We start from the raw sequence: 24,758 nt of genomic DNA on the forward strand, positions 1-24,758 counted from the left end.
GTTGAAATGGATGAGTTATTAGAGTCAAACAGATTAAAAAATAAATAAACAAGTAGTGTAATTCTCTCTGTTCTTCATGTTGGATATTTTGGTCTTGTTTGGACATAATTGTGTTTGTATAAGAAATCCTTCCTGTCCAGACATCAAGTAGCAAAAAAACTTTTGATTTCTTTTTGGAATTAATATCATGTCTCTGAACTGAACTTTGTAGGGAGTTACTTGCATTTTATTTGAATAAAATCAAATAATAAAATAAATAAAAAAAACAACAAAGGTCAGGCAGTGATTTTTATGAGTTGACATAAAAGAAAAGAAACACTTTGCTCAAATATAATTCCAATGTGTTTATTTAAAAACAGCTTTACATTTTGCAATCTTCTTGCCCCTTCCATTCAGTTACAATAAAATAAATAATCATAAAAAATAAAAAAACCCAAAGGCAAAATAAGCCAGAACTGATTTGAGCTCGTGACTGGAACCACCTGGAGGCAGGTAAACACCAAGCATACAGCCAGGTCTGTTCGGCCAACGCTCCCATATATGGTCACACATCCTTATGGCTCTGCATCAAACACTGAAGGCATTAAAAAAAAACAACACTGTACAGAGTATCAAGCACAACGACACACACCGTAACTACATTCAGTGGTTCTGACAACTGCTGTGTGATGCTTTACATTTGGGAGTGGAAGACATAGCAGGTGTTTAAAGTCGTGTATAAACAGGTTATGTATTTCATAAGCTGTCCTGGATGAGGGGTTGAATGGTGGGTCATGTTGTAGAGCCCAGATTAAAAACTATCAGGCAAAATGGCAACCTATTGTCCTTAGAAAATGTAAGCACTAAGAGGGAGATAGACTGTACACGTTAAGAGAAATAAAATCAGTTTTTCATTTTTTTGCCCAGCTAAAATAGAAAATGTTTCTCAGGTTTTAACTTCACACCGACTGCTGGAGATAACCGACAGCAACATTACGCTGCACTCATCTGCCACCACCAGCGCGACCGTAAAACTGCAACACAAAATACGTTGAAATGATCTAATAAAGCATTTGCATGTGTACAATCAAGTAGTCTATGATCCGACCACCAGCAAAGTAAACAAGTCTGGTCGTCAAAGCCATTTAAATACGAAGACGTTCATGGATTCAGGCACAACTCAACAATAAATTAAAGGTTTGCCCTCAAAACTGACAAAAAGGTGACATTTCTACCTTTTTGTATTTAAATATTAATTCTGCAGTCTTCCTTCAGAATTCTGCCACTATATAAAGACTCACAACAGGTCAGACTCACAAAATCACCCGTGTAGTTTAAGTCTAACTAGGGCTTCATCTAGAGTTGGACAGAAACATTTGCACCAGGCTAATTTTCTATAAGCGCTTCAGGCGTCACTCGAAGAGAAACCGGACCCAAGCTTTGCTGACCGCTTCAGGTGAGAGCTCAGTGGTACAAACAGGCTGCCTGTTTCTAGACTCAGATCAGAGGCCGACGGTCACAGAAGACCGCCAGTAATAACTGCCATTTATTCAAATGGTAAAATCAGCAAAACGTCTTAGATCATAATTATTTGGTTGGACATTCTCGACTCAGCTGAAGCAGAACTGCAGCTTTAAATCAAAACCAGTTTTATATGCACTGATGTTTTGATGAATAAGCCATGATAGCATTTTTCTAGTCAGCTCAGATGCTACAGGACAGCAACTCTGGGAAATTCAAGTAAATCAAGTTGTGTCCAAAATGGTCAATTTAAAGTACTGATGAGTCACAAAATTCATGAAATAAAAAAAGAAATAAAAAAAGTTTATTGGGATTTTTTGTCTATTCTTTCACCTTTTCAACAATGAACAAATTTTGTGAAATATGAACGTACTTGAAGATCTGAAACATAAAAAGGACTTTGGACTGTTACCTAAGAAGAACAGACAATTTTAAATTTTGGGGTCTGCAGGGGGCACAAATGGCCCCCCAGCCACACTTTGGACACCCCTGAACTAAATCCAGCATAACAAATGAAAGATAGTGCAAACACTTTGCCCCCACAAAAAAGAGAAATTGCGCAAAAAAAAAAAAAAGAGTTTCCAGAAAAACAAGAAATATATACCGTAAATAAAAATCAACACATTCAAATAAATAAGGCAATAAATAAATAAAAATAACAGCAAGAACCTTCAGGAACAGAAGGCGGCGACTGTTCCGGTGGGTTCTGGGAACTGCAGAGGATCAGACGTGTTGCGTCAGCGCCGGTGGCCTGACCACAGCTCAGTAGTCCTGACAACTCTTTCATCCCTTCCTCTGATTAGCCTTATCAGCAGAAAATGATTGGCAATAAACACATCAAACATGAACGTTTTTTTTACACTGCAGGCACAATTCTATCAATGATAAAGAGAGTGGACGTGCTCTGCTGTCTGAGACACTAAACACAAACACAGCCAGTCAGCTTAAAGGTCCGTCCGACTGTTGCGGTCAGAGCAAATGGCAGAAAGGACATTTCTATTTCTAATCTACCATAGCGGAAACATAAGTTGTTGTTTTGACAATGTCAACTTTTTTTTTATTTTAACTTAAAGGTAAAAGCCTATGTTCTGTATTTAACACTTGCTATTGTGAGTTTATCTGAAATACGAGCGCAACAGAAACAAATCATTTTCTTCTGCAGTGCTGAGGCACTAACCTGGCAGCTACAGTGGTTTGTCAGACAAAACTCTTTTCTTTTTCATCAGAGTACAAAACTCTGATTTCCTTGGTTTCAGAATGAAGTCGACCACCCCACCCTAATCATCCTCCCTAAAATATCCGTGAATGCAGGATGAAACTATATTAATCCCAGAATGCCATGCTTATTAGGGCAAAAAGTTAAAAAAATAATAAATAAAAATATTTCAAAGTTAAAAGCTTCAACTCAACTTTAACCAGTTTAAAGCATGTGCTTAGTCCCTGGTTTTGCAGAAACAATTAAGACCCTCCTCTCTAAAGATGGAGTTGAGGGGATGGAGGGAACAACATGCAGCCTTCATTCCGTCGGGTTACGCTGCTTCATGCACGTCCAGGATAACGGGAAGACAATGAGACCTGACATGCAGAAAACAACTGCAGCAGATGAAAGCCAAATTAAACGATGTCGATAGCTGCTCTTAGAGTGAATTTCAGATCACACATCTCGAAGCTAACAATGCTAACCATCCACTCACTCGGTTCTGTTTGTACCTTAAGAGCTTATGTTCATAAAGAACCCAGAGTTGTAGGTTCTGGTTCCCTCCACTGCATTGAGATGTTAAACTGTGATTATTAGGAATGAAATGTAACATCCATCTGGAGCCTTCGCTTCACTAACAGTAACAGACAAGATCACAGGAGGCTGAGGGCCAAGAGGACCGAGCCGGTGGCCATGTGGAGGAGGGAGCTGGTCAGGGCGGAGGAGGCGTCCTTCTGCACCATCATTCCGGTTCCTGTGAAATGGAGAGAGAGAGCAGCACGGCTCAGTGTAGGTCAGAGTGTGTACATAGTCAACTGTTCTTAAGTTGATTGGGGTTTTTTTTGTAACACTTTCACAAGTGGAGTGTTACAGATGGAATACTGTATATACCTGTATATACTGTATATATATATATATATATATATATATATATATATATATATATATATATATACATCTGTAATATACAGATATGGTATAAAAAGGGGAAAAAAAGAAGAAGAAGGTGTTATAAAATGGATGGATGAAAAACAGTTTGAAACGGAAAAAGAAGAGTGTGTCTCCATGGCAACTTCTGCTTCCTCTAATAATCTCATTTCACTTCTCAATAGTGAAAGACGTGACTCAGGCCGTCACGTCTTACCAGAGTCCTGGGACACGATGACCTCATGAGACGGCCCGTCTCCGCCCTCGCCCCACGTCCGGATCTCCAGCAGCGCGTAGCCGTAGTCTTTAGTTAGCGGCAGAGTCACTGACGTCTTCGACTTGTCCACAAACTTCATCACAGTCTGGTCTTCATGTCTGTACAGAATCTGAAAAATATCAACGCAAGCAGCTCTTAAGAAAAGTTAATAAACCCTAAAACATTAGGTCTCATAGGGAAACAGTGAGGCGGGATCTGCAACATGAATGCGTCCTTAAGTCTCCAGAAATAAAGATTCACTTTCGTTCCAGAAACAGAAGATTTGCATAAAAGTGAAAGTAACCAAAAAGGAAGAAATTCCTTTGCCCTGTTGTTGTTTTGAGCTGCAGCTGAGGTCAGTGCTGACCGGTTAGGCTTCCTGTGTTCAGAGAACTGACCTTATAGCCCAACACGGCTGACTCGTTGTGCATCGCTGTCACTTGACTCCACCTCAGCGTTACTTCAGAGCCTTTGGTTTCAGTCGACACGTTGCCCGGAGGACGATTGGGAGCTGAAATTGAAGGACGAGCATTAAAAATATTATTTATAAAATACTAAAATGAACTAAGGCAGGTTTGGAAAATGGCAGAAAGGATCCAGTTTTCTGATAAGAGTCGACAAAGTTGAGAAAAAGAAACATGTTGGGCTGCATTTGCTCAGAGATTCAGATTCAGAGGATCAGATGCCATTTGGTCTGCATTCATTCATAACATACATATATATACATATACACATATGATATATATGTCAATGTCAATTTCAAATTTATTTATATAGCACTTTAAAACAGGTATAAAACTGCACCAAAGTGCTGCACAGGAACAACAGTAACACAAGTAGATAAAACAGAATATCAAAAAATTGCTTCAGTTAAAAGCCAACGAATAAAAATTAGTTTTGAGAAGCGATTTAAAATGATCCAGGCTGCTAGCAGATCTATTCTGAAAAGGCAAATTGTTCCATAAATTAGGAGCAACAACATAAAAAGCCAGATCTCCTTTCCTTAGTCGGTCCGAGGGACTGTAAGTAATAGCTGACTGTTTGATCTGAGGGTTCTGGACACAGACTGAAGTTTTAAAAGATCCTGAAGATAAGGGGGAGCTAACCCATTTAAAACTTTATAAGTTAATAAAAGAATCTTAAAATCTATTCTATACATAACAGGAAGCCAGTGTAAATTGACCAGCTTAGGCCTTATATGGTCATGCTTCCTAGTTCCTGTAAGAAGCCGTGCCGCTGCGTTCTGGATCATTTGAAGTCGATGAATCTGTGATTTAACCATGCCACTATATAAAGAATTACAATAATCCAAACGAGTTGTAATGTCTGCATGGATAAGTCCTTCAAAGTCCTTAAAACAAAAATAAGATTTGATTTTTGCTAAAATCCGTAGGTGATAAAAACTCGATTTAACGACAAAACTAACTTGTTTATCGAACTTTAAACAGCTATCAAAAGTAAAGCCAAGATTCCTAACTGAGGTCTCACAAAATTGAGCCAATGAACCCAGAATCTGATCTGGTTTTGTAGTGTAAAGACTTTGGCCAAATAATATAACTTGAGTTTTTCTTTGGTTTAGGTGAAGAAAGTTTTGTTCCATCCAAGATTTAACTTAAGCCAAACAATCTGTCAATAGCTGAAGAGATTCATTATTTCCATTTTTTAGTTTAAGGGGCATATAAATCTGGACGTCATCTGCAAAGCAATGAAAGGAAACATTAAATTTATGAAAAATCTGACCTAGAGGTAATAAATATAAAATGAACAAAATGGGACCTAAAATTGAGCCTTGGGGGACGCCATACTTTAAATGTTTGGCCCCAGAATAGCATTGGTCAAGATTAACTGTGAAAGTTCTGTTTTCTAAATAAGATTTGAACCATTCAAATACTGGGCCTCTCAGGCCAACACAATGTTTTAATTTGTTTAAAAGAATCTGATGATCAACAGTGTCAAATGCAGCGCTCAGATCTAAAAGTAATAAAACCGCAACATTGCCTGAATCAACTGTTAAAAGAAGGTCATTATAAACTCGAAGCAAAGCTGTTTCAGTGCTATGAGCAACTTTATATATATCATATACTCATAAGATATTATATATATACAGCTAAAGTGTAGAATTGCCATGACAACAGGTGACAAGGAAACATCCAGACTGTCATCACAAGTAGTTTTATACTTCTATACAATTTTTGTTACTAATTGTAATTGCTTTGTCTTTTCAATGCTCAAAGAAACATACACAAAAAAAGTTGTTTTGTTTTTTTGTTGTTTATTTTTTTGGCTGGCTTTGATGGAATTGGTCTCTGGTTTCATTTTCAATTAAAAAAATTTCATTTTGTTGAAAAAGCAACCAAGGGCTGAAACTGATGCATTGTATTTCTGATTTTCTATGTGCAATATGTACAGTAAGAATTATGTATTGTTATTTGTTTGTTTGGCTCTAGTAAAAAAGATAAAAAAAATAAAAAACTAACAGGAAGCAGGAAGCTGAAGTACTAAAGCAAACAGAGTTACTGGATGCTGGACTTTGGAAAAGTCATTTTGTGACTGAATGGTGTTGGACTGGAATGCGTGTGTTGGCAGGGAGAACTGCGGCCGTACGTGGTTTCCTGGTGGTGACGGCGGTGCGGGGCGACGGAGGCCCCGTGCCGGCGCTGTTATACGCCAGAACGGCCACGTTGTACCGCGTGCTCGGTCGAAGGCCGGACACCCGGGCCGTCGGCTGCAGCCCGGCCGTCCTCACCCGGTCCGCAGCCGCCTCTCTCTCGTGCTGCCTCCAGTATCGGATCTGAGAACAAACACAGAACCCAGACACTTAGGTTTCCTCTGCCCCTTCATTCGTAGTTTTGGTTTTCCAGGCTTCGCACTGCAAAAACACATCTTTTTCAGTATTTTGGTCTAGATTCCAGCGCAAATATTTTAATACAGTTGAAATAAAACAAAACTAACTCAAAAGTCATTTTCCAGTAAGATGGAGGAGCTTCAGGCATCATTTACTGAAGTAAATGATGCCTTCATAGTGATGAAAACCTTCTACTTCCAATGGCAAATTATTTCACTAATAAGAATCTTTTTCAGTGTCTCAAGTTGAATAATCTGCTAATGGAACAAATACTTCATCAATATTGAAAAAAATACTTACTTTAAACAAGCTTCTATATCTCCCTGAAAAGTTACTGGTAAGTTAGTTTCGTCTAATTTAAGGTGGACTGAGATATTTGCACGAGACACTCGACCAGAAATGCTGGGTGAAATTTTGTGCTTTTGCAGTGCGCACGTCACAACCAGCTCAGGTTGACAAATAGGAAAATAAAGACTGACTGGCATAATTTTATCAAGCAGTAATCAGCTGCTGACATCAGCTTTCCTGTCACTAATAAAAACAAAATTGCCTTTGCTCTGAACTGGACCGGAACCAGAACAGCTGATAATGTGAGCCTGGATTATGGCAACTTGGAGTAATAAATAATCAGTCCACCTTTTGCAATAGGTCAAAGCAATCTATATGCATAAGCAGCAATGAAAATGCTGTCTGAGAGAACAGATAGTGATTTACTATCCACTAGTCATCAAACAACTTTCCTTTCATAGAAATGACACCAGATTAACAGAAACTGAAACAAATGCATGTATTTGGTTACCAAATGCACCTTGGTTCTCCGATGCTGCCCTGATTGGGCAACTTGTTAACCTTTAAACCACTTCAGCTATTTGGTACAGGTTGCTATGCTTTGGGGGTTGGTTTCCCCATGAAGACACACAAAAATGACCAAAGCGTTTGATTTTCAGCCACGTTAGTGTGAGTGAAGCTGCTGACCTCATATCCTCTTAGGATGCCGTTGCTCAGCGGCTGGATGGGTTCCCATGACACCTGGATCTCAAAGGCTGACAGTGCAGTGGCGTTGATGCCTGAAGGTCTCACAGTTGGCTCTACGGAGGGGCGACAAACATCATGAAGCAAACTAAATTATAATACACCAACTAATGTCCCACAGGGGTCAAAGTGGACCATTCTGTCCACTTTACTAGTAAAGCAGCTGAATCTGGTGTGGTTTCAAGCATACAGCTCTATGTTGATGACACAATTCTCTACTTGTGTTTTCCAACAACCTCAACTTAGTCTCAGTACAATCCTTTTGAAATCTTCAGATAAATACCTTTAAGACTAAAGTCATGTAGTTTGGTCAAAACAAAACAAAAAAATGCCGTTTACAATCAACTCTCCATTCCCTTAATGGGACTCATTTAAAAAAGGTTCCTGAATGTCTAAATCTGGGAGTTTGACTAGACAATACTCTATTTTTTTAATAAATTGACAGTTTGCAGACAAAGATCAAATCAATCTGCAAACTTAATTTTGTTATCAATTCCTAAAGGTTTGTAACAGGCTTGTACTCCTGAGTCTGCTGCAGGAAATCCAGAGACCAGACACCGTCATCTCCTCAGATAACAAGTGATAACTAGTTTATTGGGTTCTTTTATGTTTATATTGTCTAGTTGTGTAATTTTAAATGCTGCTTTATGTTACAACTCCTTATCCATCACTCTCCTTTTGCCACAGTTAAGAAAAGAACTTTCTTCTGGATGAATAAAGATCTTATTTTTATGTACAAACTGACACAACATGTAAATATTTCACAGTTGTGCCAAGGCTGTTGCTGCTCTCTAGTGGTGGAAGAGAACATGACAATGTCAAACTATTTCAAACAGTTGGTCTTGCAGTGGGGATTTTCTGTGAGCGTCTATGGCAGGGATGTAAAAAGTGTGAGCCATTTATGGTCCTTTGACAATACGTGTGTGAATGTTCCCTCCCCTCCAAAATGATCTCACTGCATATATTTAGAGCCCAACTTTGAATGCATTTAATCACACTTTCAATTACATCTCAAATGATCAAACAGTGCAAGAATTCATGAGAATATGATCGGTGAGAGTTCAAAGCTGAGCTGAACTGGAGCGAAGTGAAAGTCTCACCTTCCTCTGCGGAGTAGACGTCTGAGAGCTGGCTGAACGGACCTTCGCCTCTGCGGTTATACGCTTTGATCTTTACTTCAAAAGGAGTGTAGGGTGTCAGGCTTTCGTTGTAGAAGACGTAGCGCGAGGACTCGACATGCGGGATCTGCACCTCCGACCACAGCGGCGTGTCTTTCTTCCTGAAGGCCAGAATGTAGCCAAAGCCGTCCCCGTTCTGGTACTCCCTGGCCATGGGCTGGACGATTCAGGACAAAGCAAGAACAAGAAGGGCAAAGCGTCAGTGCTGGGATATAAGAGATATGCCACACCAGAACCATCTGGCCTCATGCAAACCCACACAATGTGGCCCATACTATCTTTTTTAATGTGACAAATTGTAATTACAAAGCCCCTCTTTGCGCCTGTGCCACCCGGTTCCCTCAAATATTACCAGTAAATCCTCTATGGAAGGGGGGAAGAAAAGTATCGTCATAAAACTTGGTTTTGTTGCAGAGCAGCACGCGACTGTGAATGTCACATGAATAATAAGACAGTGTATAATCATGGACAACACAAAGGCTGAAGACCAGCTACTCACCGTCCAGGTAATAATCAGTTCATTGCGGTTTCCTCCCCCTCCACCGAGACCACTCGGGGCCACCGTAGGTGCTGTGATCCAAACATGAAAACACAGAACACAAGGTGTGAAACCTCGAGGTGGAGAAGCTTAAAAAGTCCAATCTGTCTGGGAAATATAGTAGTTAAAGCATTTAAGGGAGAAGTAGCCTTGGAAACAAAATATTTCCTGACATTTGCAGAAGTTAAGAACTGCACAGTTCTGGTCGTCAGAGGTCTGTTCATTTATTTCCTCACCAGCTCTGGGTGAGCAACTCTAATTAGTTAGCTTTCTATGGGTTTAAAACCCTAAAACACAAACACGACTGTTGAGTCTGTATCAGTTATTTATTAAGTTCAATCATTTTTCAAGGGTTTGGTTCGGCAGCTCTAGAGAATTTCACTTACAGGAAGAAATGACTCCATTGAATCGGTTGCCGGGGCGCCTGTGTGAGACTGAGGTCTCTTTTTGGGACGTTACCTGCTTGCTTTGTGCGGATGACATGGGACGGCTGGGCTCTCCGCTGCCCAGGATGTTGCTGGCGATGACCTGGAATTCATAATCCATCCATGGAATCAATCCGGTCACCCGCGCCGACTCTGCATTCCCCTCTATGTTTGCTGGTTCTGGTGTGAACATTAAAGGGTTTATTTCCTTTATGGCGTATTTCGAATGACAAGGTGCAACACGGAAAGAAAGATTTTGTTGTTTTAAAGAACAATAGATTGCATTTGGACTCTCATTAAATAACAGCGAAGAACGTAGCTGCACCACACATCACTTTGTATGTTTCACCCTGTCTGAACGGCAGATGCATGGCTGCTGGGCCGTATCGTATAATTTGCAATAATACTGATGAAAAAAAAAACATCAGTGGAAAATACATTTTATTGCAATGTGCTGATGACGCAAAGGCTAAAAATAACAACAGACAGTCAGTCAGTCGTTCCTTCACTGGAAATGTCCGGCATAGATGGAGGAAATGAAAATGAACAAAGTTTCAGAACATTAGGAAGTCCGCTCAAGTTTTTACTGTTCAAAGGTTTTTTGTTTTGTTTTTTTTATGTGGCATATGTTTTCTTGCATATTTTTAAAAGGAGCATGTCCTTTTAAAAACATCAACGCAATATTCTTACTTTTAAACATAATGTTTGCGTTTTACACAAAAAAAAAACACTTTTTAAACATCTTGTAAAACGAACGTTCTGTTGAACCACAACGGTTCGCTTAATGTGTGTGGTGTTTTCGTTAGCCATATGGATCGGTTCTGTACCTCCGTGCCGTCACCTTTGACTAAAATGTTAATGTGTTAAGTGTTGCGACATTTTCTACGTTCATGTCTTTAAATTAAATGATGTGGCTCATTACTTGTTACCTTCTCACTTCCACTCTATTGTGCGAAGTAATAGTTTGCACATAAGAATGGTATTTCACTGAACGTTCACTATTCACACTGTAGATGTTTAAGGGTGATGGTTAACTGGAGTTTGGAAGCTAAAGCTTTGCTTTTTATTCATATGTACTATAGTTTATGGAACTAAAGTCCCTTGGCGCTACATTGTAGCCGTGGAGAGGTTCTGTTGAATGTGAGAGGACGATAAATCACTCAACGAACCTCTGAAAAATGAGTCTCTCTCACTTCCTGGCTCAAAAAGTGATTTTGCACATGATGACATTTTGCCCGTTGGACCACGCGCCACGTCATCACACACCTGTCATCATCTGCCTCCACTCTGACGAGAGATACGATCGACCCATGATGACGTATTTGCCGATGGGACTATGGTTGTCGTAGCCGCGGCTCCACTTGAGGTCCACTGACATCTCGGCCACGTTCTTCACCAGAAGACCACCGGGTGGTCCTGGGGGTCCTGGGAACCAAAACAGCGCATTGTGTCCACAGTATTCACATGAATCAGATATATATATATTTTCTATCTAAAAACAAAGCAGGTTGTCAGAAGCTGTGACGTCACTCACCTCGCACAACCAGTTTCGCAGAAGAAGACGCGCTGTCCACCACAGTCTGAGCTGTGCAGGTAAATATCCCGGCCTGACTCAGCTGAGCGTTCACAATCAGCAGGTCGCCGATGTTTTCCTTCTGAAAGGACAGAGACAGACGGAGCACAGCAGGAGTTAGGTTCTGCTCTGCCCAGTCACTGGCGGCGTTTCCATGAACCGTAGAATTGTGCAAATTGGAAAAATACATTTGCTTCATGGAAATACGGCAATTTCGGAAAAAACAACACCTTGTTTTTTGTTTTTCTGTCGAATATTTGCCACTAGAACAAGGTGGTTTTTCATTTGTATCGCGTCACATGAGTCACGTGATCAACAGCCCGCCGATTACTACCGGCGGAAAAGACAAAGAACAAGACAGGAAGTAGCTGGAGCACGGATGATATGTTTTGAATGACTTATTGCTTGAAGGAGGTCAGTGGCGCGTGATTGTCACTGCGCAGCTCCGCAGTTGCAGAATCCTAGAGGGACGGGGGCGATTCGACATCAGCGGAATACATCAGAAATGTTTTGCGCACATATGTAGCAGAAAACACAGCTAGTGGCGCATCCGCCTGCAAGAGTACATTAAAAACATTTCAGTACAAATGAATGAAATAAGAAACTAATCAGATGCAGAATCTCCTGTGAAGGTCCTTTGCTGTGAAGTCACCAGAATAGCTAAAATAGCATTCTATTTTAGTCACATGCAGCTGAAGCCTCTGTGTGATGAATTGTGTAATTTTATTCTTATTCACAGAAGGGCCACACTTGAAAACAGAGCAGCGATGAAAGCACTGACTGTGCTGTGAATTCCAGGTGTGATATAACAGAAATCAGCAGCAGACAAAATATGTATGTAAAAGAATGAGATCCCACAGCAGACGGAAACGTCACGACGCTCACCGCCTCCACCCGCTGGTACGGCCCCGCCGAGTTCTCCAGGTCCAGCGGAGCCCCGTTGAGGGCCCAGGTGAAGGTCAAGTCCATGGTGGGGTCGTGGGAGGCGTGGCACTGCAGCGTCACGTTCTCCCCCTGGTTGACGTCAGCGTTGGAGGGAGCCAGTGTGATTTTGGTGGCATCTGCGAGTTAAATACATGTATGTAAATATTAAGAGATAATGTTGAGCCGGAATGGCAAACACATGAATCAGATATATATATATTTGATTCGGTAGAGATTCTCTCTTCAGGGATCTTTAGTTGTCTTCTCGTTCCTGAGAGCGAGAGCTGGGACAGACGGCAATGCAGTAAGAAAAGCAGCATAGCAACAACTATTAAACCAAACCTGGTTGACATTTTAATCTGCAAAATAATAAAATCGTTTAGGTTTATGTAAATGATGGATGAGCCAGATTACAGATTGAATAAATCCACATAGGAAAAAAGCTACAACATTTTCTGAGGAGAGGTTTGTGGTCGGATGAAGCTGGTGCTGAAATGTTTGGTCAACATTTGGTCACAGATCACAAATGAAGTTGTCATGATCTGTTGACAACAGCAACCAAGTGTGTTTGTGTTTCTTCCTGTTTCTTACGCAACAGGAAGCGACTGATCAGCATCTCAAAAGCTCACATAGATTAGCAGCAGAGTTCAAACCATCTCTTCCAATCCATCAATGATAACAGGCAACATTAGATCTGCGGCAAACAAATTGGATGAACTTCAAGTGGCATCGGGGGCCCAGTCAGAGTGCAGAGAGTGCAGTGTTAGGTTTCACTGAGATGTGAAGCCACAGTTCACCTCTGACAGACAGGTGTCCGGTGCTGTTGGCTTTGCCCAGGTAGTTCTCAGCAAAGCAGGTGTATTTTCCTTCATCTGCTCGGCTGATGTTGTAGATCCACAGCGTGCCGTCTGGAGTCACTGCGATTCTGGCAGGAGACAAACGTGAGGCGTAAAACAAAAACAAAGCATGCAGCCGGCTTACCAGAGCCCTGCTAACAGATCTCAACACAATTTTCTGCCTTATTTTTATATAATCTGTTTATCGGTAAAAAAAATTTAATATCTGACAAGGAAAAAAAATAATAAAATCTCAGAAATGTTTGTCTTTCTTCTGCCTGAAAGCAAAAATGCATGTTTTTCTGTTTCTGCTGCAGTCTGGTACCTGCTGCTGTTGGTCAGAAGTTCCGTCCCACGGCTCCAGAACAGGATGGGCTTTGGCGCCGCGCGAGGGCGACACTCGATCACCACCTGGCCGCCTCTGGCCGCCGGGATCAGCTTCCTCACCGGATTGAGCCGGAAATCCGGAGCCTGGACTGGAACAGGGACACGGGAAGTCAGAATGCAGCGTCATTGAGTGTGTAAGAACATTTTATTTATGCAACTCCTTCAAAAAAATGATAATTCACAGTCAGTTCTAAAATTATATAAAGCAGTGGTGCACAAAAATTATTAGGAGCAAATGAAAGAAAAAAAGCAACAGAAGTGGGTTTAATGTTGTAAGGCTGAAAGTATTTCATTGTCAAAATAAAACTGTAGAGTAACAAACGAAAGCACAAGAGCATTACCCCATTTTACAAAGAGCTGCTTTTTTTTTTTTTTAAAGAAACCACTGAGTCCACAGTTCTGCGACTCACAGAGAGAGAGAGAGTTCACATGGTGTTTAAAGGCCTAACACAAGCATTTTTAAACATCTGTCTCTTACCTTGGACCCTCAGCTCCGCAGATGAATAAATAGTGCCGTGTTTGTTCTCAGCCACACACTGGTACATCCCTGAATCCTCCAGTGCCAGGTTGCTGATTTTCAGATGCGCTCCGTTCACCGTCACCCGCTCCTTTGTTACGACAAGAAGCATGAACCAAGTGACGTGAGGGAAAGGGTGACGTAATTGTCAGTACTGTCTTCAATTGAACAGCGAAGCGACCAAGCAAGAGCTAATTTAGTTATGGATGAAAACCAACAAGCTCACATCAATCGATCCTAAATGTAACTGTAAATGAGTTAAAACTAGAATTTCACCAGGGAAGTATGATGTAAAGTCAGGACTTTATGAGTTCAGAAACAAAATATCTGAAGCAGGATATCTACAGGTGCAGATATGATCAGCAGAGGTCCTGCGTGTTACCTGTGTAGTGAGAAACAATCCGTTGCGTATCCAGCGGACAGCGGGTCGAGGTTTCCCAGCAGCTAAGCAGCTCCAGTGAAGTTCTGAGCTGATCTCCACCTCCGAGTCGCTCATCACCTGCAACCACTCCGGCTGGGCTGCAGGAATGAACCGGAGAGAGAGACAGAGAGAGAGAGAGAGAGGCAGAGAGAGAGAGAGAGAGACAGACAGAAAGAGAGAGAGACAGAGAGAGAGAGAGAGACAGAGACAGAGAGAGAGAGACAGAGAGAGAGAGAGACAGAGAGAGAGACAGAGACAGAGAGAGAGAGAGACAGAGAGAGAGAGACAGACAGAAAGAGAGAGAGAGACAGAGAGAGAGAGACAGAGACAGAGAGAGAGAGAGAGAGACAGAGAGAGAGAGAGACAGAGAGAGAGAGACAGAGACAGAGAGAGAGAGACAGAGAGAGAGAGACAGAGACAGAGAGAGAGAGAGACAGAGAGAGAGAGAGAGAGAGAGAGAGAGAGACAGAGAGAGAGAGAGAGAGAGAGACAGAGAGAGAGAGAGACAAGAGAGAGAGAGAGACAGACAGAAAGAGAGAGAGAGACAGAGAGAGAGAGAGACAGAGAGAGAGAGACAGAGACAGAGAGAGAGACAGACAGAAAGAGAGAGAGAGACAGAGAAAGAGAGAGAGAGACAGAGAAAGAGAGAGAGAGACAGAGAAGAGAGACAGAGACAGAGAGAGAGAGAGAGAGACAGAGAGAGAGAGAGACAGAGAGAGAGAGAGAGACAGAGACAGAGAGAGAGAGAGAGACAGAGAGAGGCTGGTCAAACAAAGACAAGACATCCCAGATGAATGACATGCTTCACTACAATCTGCTCTGTGTGGTACCTTGCACAATGATGCGTCCCTGGTATGTGTCACGTCCTTCTGAGCTGTAGGCTTCACACTCATATATTCCCTCGTCATCAAAAGAGAGATCGGGTAGGACGAGGGTGTGACTCTGTGTAGAGGAGCCTGCTTTGGACGGCATTAAACCATCAACCTTCCTCCACCGAAGCTTTGGGACTGGACTGAAAAATACAAAAGCATTTAGACTCATCTGCAGTCAGAACAACAACAAATCAGTGAGTCACGTATGACTGTTCAGTCACTGGAGCGACGGCAAATGAGTCTGGATTAAAACACTGATTTTGATGAATGTCTGAAGCTTATTATCCAGGAACTTTGTGAAGCTGAACTGAACTGAATTCACAAATGCTACTCCTTGTGAACAAAGTAATTCTCTACATTTATTTTTTTTTTCTGAATAAAAAAAATGCATATTTATATAAACAGAGGTCCTATGTGTTGCGCATATGTCTTTCTATATATAAAAATTTTAGCTAAAATCCATTTTATCACATTTTTGATGAGGCGCTGCTGCCTGATTTTATTTTATTTGACCACTGCTGCAATAATCTAAGCAACCTTAAATAAAAACAAGCTCCAGTTTCATTGTTTCTAAGTTAAATGTTTAATGTGTTAAATAAAATCTGAGTGCTTACTTTCAATCTCTTTTAGAATTTAGAAATTCCAAATTTTATTTCTTCCTTTCCCTTCTTTCTTCTTTCTTAATTGAAATTTATTAGTGTAATTACCATAAAAAGAGTTCCTTTCTTATAATTTTAGTAACTTGCACTGACATGATATATAAACCAGTAGTGTTGGCATATAAAGTTACAGAAATTTTGAGAATAAATGTATTTTCATTTTAAAAATATACAAAGCATATATATAAATTCTTGTTCCATGTACAGCGTATAAACTAGGCTTCCCAAAAAAGAGAATAATATTGTACCAGGTTTTGAGTAAGTCGTGTATTTTTGCAGACTCTTTGCTTTTATCAACCCTTTGATCAAGTTCTGTTTCGCTCTATAAATAAAGTTTGAAGTGAGTTTAGTGGAAATGTGAGTTAAAATGTCTCCATGAAAGTTTTCCTAGGATATTCTCTAGTTTCTTGTTGAAAACTTACTTTCCGTTCGCAAAGCATTCCAGTTGGGCGGCGTGTCCAGTGAGGGCGTACGTCTCCGCTGGGAAGCGCAGTCTGATGCTTGGTGCTGACCTCCTGGGATTGGCTGAAGAAGAAAAGCGAAACAGATCGTTTCATGGTGCAGGATGAGTTTGGGCTTCGACGTCGAAAAATGATCAAAATTCTGATCTTATCACATGAATAATAAAGTTCTTTAAAATCATTACAAATATGAACGGACATGAAAATGTCAGTCACAATAAAGTTCTGTAGGATTTGAAGAGTCATAAATGTTCGTTATACTGACAAACCTTCACAGAACTGAGACAAAGATGTTCTGCTGTCTGATTTCTCAGAACCAAACTTCCAGGCTCCACTTTGGACGCCGATATTTTGGTCGTGGAAAAGTGGCAAATATCAAAACCTCATCATCAAACTGGATTCGAAATAAAAGTTCTGTCACTCAAAAATCTTTCAGACCAAGTGGGGCGTTTTGATACTGAATCCTTTCTTGTAGTGTGTGTGTGTGTGTCTGGGTGTGCGCGTGTGTGTGTGTGTGTGGGGGTGTGTGTGCGTGTGTGTGTGTGTGTGTGTGTGTGTGTGTGTGTGTGTGTGTGTGGTGTGTGTGGGTGTGTGTGTGTGTGGGGGTGTGTGTGCGTGTGTGCGTTGTGTGTGTGTGTGTGTGTGTGTGTGTGTGTGTGTGTGTGTGTGTGTGTGGGTGTGTGTGGGTGTGTGTGTGTGTGTGTGTGTGTGTGTGTGTGTGTGTGTGTGTGTGTGTGTGTGTGTGTGTGTGTGTGGGTGTGTGTGTGTGTGTGTGTGTGTGTTGAATTTTCAACCAGTCCAGTCTGTTCACTGATCTTGTAAGTTACGCTGGACTCTTAATGCAACTTTTGTCAAATTTCAACACACGGTTACATGACTGTTGAAAATATGTCTTTTTATGTCAGGTGATCAGCTTCACAGGACAAAGTGGCTGGTTGTGTTGCACACACACACACACGCATACACACTTGATACATACATCTGATACATCAATCCTAAAACTGAAAAAAAATAAAAAATACATAATTATTCCACCACACTAGACATCCGGTGATCTTACCGTCCGGCATTACAGTGAGCAGGCTGCCTTTGCTAAAAGTGCTTTTGGTGCTGATGTCCAGATTGATGGTAGTGAAGCAGAAGTAGTTCCCAGTGTCGTTTAACTCTGCTTTGGCCAAGTGGAGGTTCCCAGTGACCTGCGACACAAACCAGCGGCTGTCGTCCTTTCTGATGAAGTTGGGAAACTCGTTGAAGTACCAGCGGTAGGACAGAGCTGCAGAAGACAAATCGCAATCAGGAATTACGCTGATCATGTTATGGTTACAGAGAGTTGCGTGTTAAGGGCGTTTCAGGTGTTACTTGCTCTTATTCCAAAGAATTTTAAGGTTTTTACCCAACAGCTTTAACCTACAACTCATTTTTCAGACACATACATCTAATTTACTCGTTTATAGTTCCAATAAAAATAACTTCAAAATGTATTCTTATGCTAGAACTTAAAAACGTGACTTTGTTCTAGTACAGTCGCTTTCCGATGACTTGCAAGGGTCAAAGGGTGCTTTGCAGATGGTGATTTACGTCTCACACACACACACACAAACAATAAGACTAGGAAAGTAAAAAATATATATGAAATTTTACAAAAACAGGGATCATGTCCAGTTTATTGTATATTCCAACAGACACTTTATTACAGTGTAATTTATAAAAGGTCACATTAGCATTACATGCTGGACCAGTGTGAGTGTTGGCAGCATTATGCTGAAGCGTTGCAGCAGAGGTGCTACCTGGGTAATGTGGGGGCGGCTGACAGGCAAGCACAGTGCCGGCGCCCTCATACACGGTCTGTGAAGTCCTGCTGTCAGGAGAGAAGTCATGAAGATCTGAAGAAAGATGAAAGCGCAGAGATTAAGGAGAAAATATCAAACACCAAAGACTCCTGACACACAGAGGGCTTAAAGGAGGACTAATGTTTTAAAACCGTGAAGATTTGGTGCTAAATTAAACAAAGAGCAACTCATCCACACAGGCCTGACTCACAGCCGAACTTGAGGTTAGCAACTCGGCTGATGATAGTCCCACACGGGTTCTTAGCCAGACACTGGTACGATCCGGTATCATGGGAACTGTCCGGGCTGCTGATCACCAGGCTGCCAGCCACCAACGTGTACCGGCTCAAGCCCAGCTCCAGGACTGTGCCGTTCAGTTTCCACCTGCAGGGTCAGAGTCAACGGAATAAAAACAAACCGTACAGAAAAAACAGATTTCACGTGATTTACTTTATATGGGCCACTGGTCAACTTCTTCTCCAGGATTTAAACTGGCAGTGTGCTTTACTAGCTGCGTGTCTGTTGACCAATTGTTTTGAGATTGTGTTTTGTTATATGAGCTGAATGGTTTTGCACACATTTGTAAAGGAAACGCAGCTGCTCTCTGACATCAACTAGCTCTCCTTACAGATGTATAAAAGTTAGACTGATTCTAAATAATACCTTTAAATATCTTGTACAATAAATATCCTGCTGCGAACCACTGAATGTTGTCATATGGATGAAACCTCAAAAAAAGTAAATGTGAACCTTTCAGGTTATTAATTTGCTGAAATGTTTTCAATCACACCATAATTACGTACTTTTCGGGTTAGTAAGTATTGTTAGGGTAAGAAAAAAATGGCCGATGGGTTGGTCGTGCATATGCACGGTTGAGATGAACCCCAAAATAAATGGAAGTCAACAGTCTGAATATGGGCAGAAACACAAATTTGTGTGTGTGTGTGTGTGTGTATGTGTTTGTTGTGTGTGTGTGTGTGTGTGTGTGTGTGTGTGTGTGTGTGTGTGTGTGTGTGTGTGTGTTACCCACGAGTAGGTTGCGGGTGGACTGGCTCTGGCCTGGCAGCTCAGAGTTATTTTGCCTTCAGTCAAGCCCTCTGGGTAAATTAAGCTGCTTGGCTGCTCTTCAAACACCGGTCCTCTGTCGTGACCCGACACACACACGTTTCCTACCGGAAACCAGATTTCAAGGAGGACAGGTTGGATCAGAAGCGTCTCCACATGTTGCTTTGTTGTGCAATACTATTAACGCGTAAAAATAAAAGAAAAAAGAAAAGAGCTAGTTCGAATAAGTGAGATGTTTTCCCCCTTAATCTTTGCGGTGAGGTACTCAAACCTTGCCTTGTTTTGTAATAGAAATTACAATTGTTAAAATTTTGCAGTGGTGCTGCTGGTAATGACAAGTATAAGAGCCAAAAATTACTGAATATAAATGAGGAAAATTACCTTCATAACTTTGCATGCAGCAAATGCATGCAAAGTTTTCCATTTGTTGCATAACTTTAGCAACAAATGAGGAAGGAACATTTAGCTCATCAGTATCAATATGACTGTAGAGCCCTTTGCCTTTATCTCATGACTTACTGTAAAAGTAAGTTATGAGGTAAAGTTATTTTCAACGTTTCATGGTGTGGCATAAGACTATTTTTATTGCTTAAAATAAAAACATTCACATTTTTTGGAATAAGGAGAGTGATGAAACTCTTCACCTAATATGATTTAATTGTCACTACGATTATCACAGCTATAAATACCTCCAAACGGTGCAGCAGGGTTTCAGGATAATATCAGTCATTGCTGCTCATGTGTGTGTTTGTCACATTAATCTGTCTAACAACTCAGAGGTATGAAAATTGAAACTTACCAGCTGCCTTCAGAGCAGCAGAACTGAGGAAAAGCAAACCCAAGAAAACGTCCATCCTCTGGATCCAACTGGGTCACAATCAGCAGAGAAATGTCTCCCTTCCAGGAAGGACTGCCCGCTTTGTGCCTGAGCAGAAATGATGGAAAAATATACTTTTATAAAAACCTGAGAACGTGGAATCCCAGTTGCTGCAACATGCACCGGCAACACAGAGCAATTTTCACAAATAGGTAATCCACTTTTTAAAAAATGAGTTCATTTGTTACAAGTAATACAATTAAGTTTATTCAAGTGAATATATTCAGTTCATTACGTTGTCATGTCAAACTAACATAAACAAATTAAATTTGATAAACTCCGACTACACTCCACAAATCAACTCAGAGTTTTTAAACAACCTTTATTGTCAAAGTGAATATTGATTTCTCCACAAATAAAGACAACTAAATAAAATATTTAACACAAAATGAATGAATGCATAAATATTCACCCACTTTAAGTCAGTATTTAGTAGATGCACCATTGACTGTAATCGCAGCAAAGTGGACAGGTCCCAATCTGGCTTGCATATTTGGAAACAGCAAAGCCATTATGGTGAATATTCATGCAGTCACTTATGTTAATAATTTTACTTAATAGGCATTGTTTGTGGAAATCAGTCTTCATTGTGACATTATTGGGTTTTTGGTTAATGTTTTTGTTTTGTCAAAAAAGCTACATTTTCTTGACTGTGATTTAATTGTGAAAGCAAACACATTGGTAAAACATCCAGAGTGGAGAACACTTTTTATAAGCTCCTTACCAAGCTGGAACAATCAGAGAAAATAAACACCGGAAATAATAAATCAAACAATTTCAATATATTTCACTGAAATAACTACCCTGAAAAAAAAAACTGCAGCAGAAACAGAAAATGGTCAAACAAAAGTCAGGGTGAAACTTAAAACAAAATTGAATAGGAATAAAAGCTGTTTTATAAAGTATCTATGTTTCCAACATTTTGATGATTCAGATTTTTCTTTCTTGTTAACATTTTTTGGGCGGTCGTTGCCGGGGCTCCGATGATGATGGCGTCCAGTTTTGTTTGGCTGTGTCTGATCTGTGGTTTCTGGGTCTTCTCATTTACATACAATGGACAGATCATCACTTCTGACCTGACTGTCTGTGACCTTCGAGCAGTCTCTGGTCGTCTACTAAAGCCATCTTTATTCATATCGGGGGGGTTTTGCCGTATCAGAAACGCATTTATTGGCCAAGATGCAGAGAACCAATGAAGACTTCAATAACAAGCGCTCGAGACGTTTCAATAAACTTTGGGGGAAATATACTGAGGAGAAAGGAAGGAAAATGTTAACACAGCTGAGTCTGTTCCAGCAACTGGAACAGACTCAGTGGTTTAGCTTCCTTCAACTGCAACATTCATTTCTTGGTTTGTGTCATTTTCTGCAGCAGCAATATAATCTAGAACTTGTCCTGAAGAGCAAAACTCAAAAATCTAAAGAGTTAGTGTGGAGTAAATACAGAGGGGAGTCAAAGTCGTTTTCATTTTGGGCCATATTAAGATCATGAATGTTCTCAAAGGGTCGGTCATTGTGCCAGGGCGTATTAATAAAACCCATTGCCAAACTGTTGAAATGTTAATAAAGTTGTCTCAGCAGTGCATTCAACAAGTATTATTAAATAATCCTGAACATGTTTTCCCATTGGTGGAATTTGGCAACACAGAGATAAAAACTGCTTCTTCAGTTTGACTGATAAAATAATATTAAAACAGAGGAGTGTTGTGTTGAAGCCTCTATGTACATGGTCCTCCAGTGCAGTGGTGGTTGGCCCATAGGGGGCGCTGAGGTATCACCCTAACTGTGGAGAGGGGAAAAAAATGTTTTTTTTTTAAATCCATAGACATAAAAAAAATGGTACTAATTAAAACAATTTTTTCTAAATAGTGCATGTCTAAATGTAACCTGAATTATATCCCCCACTGACACATTTAACAGGGAGTTTCTCAAACAGACTTTAGACAATCATGTTTGGTTGTTAAGGGGGGAAAAATAAATAAACATTTGGCCAATCAGCATCACTTCTTTGGGCCTATTTGAATTTTGAAGAGGAAACTTTGACCGGATTCTCCATCCTGGATGACAATGGAGAGGATTTTTACTGATGGCCAATAAGCTGCAGGTTCTGTTTTATCGGTTTTAGCTGACATTTGGCTCTTTCGAGTCAAACTGATGTCAATCAGACATCAGTTTGACATTTCCCACTGTTTAGAGTCTGACTCAGAGTGTTGACACTGATTCGATGAATAAATGTCTCGCAAGTAGCAAGTTAGTGAAAAGACCTTTTTACTTTTAGCTAATTTATCTATGTCATATAATTATTCTGGATTAGGAAAGAGAACTCTCTACTGGCACATCAACTCCACTGAGATTTTTTTCACCAGCTGCCACTGGTTTCACATCCAGAGGGCCATGTGAGAACCTGTGGCCTCTATCAGTGAGCCTTCCTATGCTCAGCTCTAACAGAATCAGCCAACACAATATGTACTCCCTCAAATAGCTTCACTATTTATTTATCCTTATAACATCGGTTCAAATGGACGATAAATTGTCCCAGAAATCATTGCGATGCACGATTAAGCTGTCTTTGAGACTATTTTTCAAAGCGATCTCTTTCTGGTAAATGAACATTCGCTCCTCTCGAAGACAAATGACTTTTAATTTTGCACAGAAGACTCCACTCTGCAAATGGGAGATATTGCAAATATGAATTGCGATACATCGACCTTCAAAAACATTAATCGCCAGGATGTAAATGATCGAGCTCGTTACTTACTGCAGGCTTAACTCTGAGGTACTAATAATAACGACTTTGCTTCCAAATGCATCCCGACTACTAATACCAAGCGATCATGTGTGAGGTTAACTTCATGATGATCTGCCTGGTCTGTGCAGAGGGAGCAGACTGGCATCCTCAGCCTATGAGGACGCTGGAAATGGAAGCTCTGCTCGATGCACAAGAAGAAGCTGATGTGTTATTGTGTAAACCCCTGGTAAGAACAACAACAAAAAGCAGCAGCATCCCGGAGGAAGGAGAATATGATCTGGACCGAGCCGGGGAGGGGACGGTGCTGTCGGGCTGTTTACCTTCTGCAAGATGCTCCGCTTGGAGCCGCGATGCGGAGGGAGGGAGCTCCGTCCGACGGAAGATGGAGGGCTGGCCGGGCTGGCTGTCCTCTCCTCCCGGGTCGGTCCTCGTCACTACAGTCGCTTCGTCTCCGCCAGTGGAGTCCAGATCCGCCGCTGCTCTCTACCTCTGTCTGGTCACTTCCCTCGGTGTCATCCCTCCTTTCTTTGAATCGCGTTCTCGTCCCGTCACTGCAGTCAAGTCTGCGGAAATGCAACAACTTCCGGTCTGTTGTCGCGCACAAAATTTTGCAGTCCAGCCCTCATTTGTAACAACAGCCTTAATGCTATTTCTCCCTCAGAATGTAAAATATGATTGATTTATGGGAACTTTATCCAAGGGAAACACATTATAGAGATGCTTTAAACAGAGATTTTAAAGTCTTTGCTTCTGTTAATTGTGATGGGATTACATGACATTTGAAATTACAACAATTACATCAGACCAATAAAAAAAAATACTAGTAATAAATACACAAAAAACTAACTGGCTTAAAGTATGTTTAATTCCAACTGCGGCAGGTCAGGCTTCACGTCTCTGACTGAGGAAACTACAGTCTGGATGTCAAGCATCAGAGATTCATTCAGCGCCTCTCTACTCTTCTGAGAAATCTGAGAATTTAGAGAGACCAATGAACCTGATAGTCATGTTTTTGGACTGTGGGAGGAAGCCGGAGTGATTCTGGGACTTTAACTTGCAAAAAAAAGAGAGAGAGAGACAGAGAGAGAGAACTTATCTGACAAGATATTTCCTCCTTGTGAAGCTCCTGTTGCTTCTGACACCATGACTTTCCAAAAATTAACAACAGTCATTTTTTCTGCAAAAAGTGAATGAGGGGGCTTTCATTGACTATGACCAATAAAAATGAAAAGAAATAAAGACTCGAAATATTTCAACCTATTCATAATGAATGCATGTACACAGGTTTCACTTGCATTTGTCTGTAATCACTGGCAAAGAATATACAATTTTTTCACAATAAAAAGAAAAAAGTTTTGATTCTCTAGAAAGATTTAACTGTAAATATTCACTGCCGAAACATAAACTCAAGCTTTTATTCTGAAGGCTACGCGGGTCAGTTTCCGGTAAGGGTTTAGCTCCCGCAGCCTGGTGCGCATATAGGGCGACGCACCAGCGCTGCAGACCACCGTGAGCTCCAACACCACCTGAACGCCTCACACACACTTGTGAAAGTCTTTTACGTTTAAAAAAGTAAAATAATGTTCCCGACGGAGAGCGCATGCGCAGAAAACGACTGTCTAAGCTCTATTCGACCCCCCAAAATACTAACATTTTAGTGCACGAGTTGCATGTAGTTTGTGATTGATTC

At 40.9% G+C, this 24,758-nt stretch overlaps 1 protein-coding gene across 1 annotated transcript; it reads right to left on the reverse strand.

The window, feature by feature from the left end:
* Positions 1 to 329: 329 nt before the first annotated feature.
* On the reverse strand, positions 330 to 23,477 carry cntn2 (contactin 2). Its single transcript, XM_055027282.1, has 23 exons — positions 23,389 to 23,477; positions 20,243 to 20,368; positions 19,409 to 19,547; positions 18,590 to 18,762; positions 18,337 to 18,432; positions 17,610 to 17,822; positions 16,511 to 16,613; positions 15,388 to 15,569; positions 14,519 to 14,655; positions 14,098 to 14,227; positions 13,558 to 13,708; positions 13,194 to 13,321; positions 12,358 to 12,533; positions 11,434 to 11,554; positions 11,166 to 11,324; positions 9,933 to 10,079; positions 9,436 to 9,509; positions 8,859 to 9,093; positions 7,702 to 7,814; positions 6,486 to 6,672; positions 4,280 to 4,392; positions 3,843 to 4,011; positions 330 to 3,452 (listed from the first exon to the last, which is right to left on the reverse strand). The coding sequence occupies exons 2-23, from the start codon at positions 20,295 to 20,297 to the stop codon at positions 3,352 to 3,354; spliced, it is 3,102 nt and encodes a 1,033-aa protein (XP_054883257.1). The 5' UTR covers positions 20,298 to 20,368; positions 23,389 to 23,477; the 3' UTR covers positions 330 to 3,351.
* Between the last annotated feature and the right edge of the window lie 1,281 nt (positions 23,478 to 24,758).

Source organism: Poeciliopsis prolifica, unplaced genomic scaffold, assembly GCF_027474105.1.
Source record: "Poeciliopsis prolifica strain line A6 unplaced genomic scaffold, Auburn_PproV2 SCAFFOLD003, whole genome shotgun sequence".
In the NCBI taxonomy this organism is placed as follows: Eukaryota; Metazoa; Chordata; class Actinopteri; order Cyprinodontiformes; family Poeciliidae; genus Poeciliopsis; species Poeciliopsis prolifica.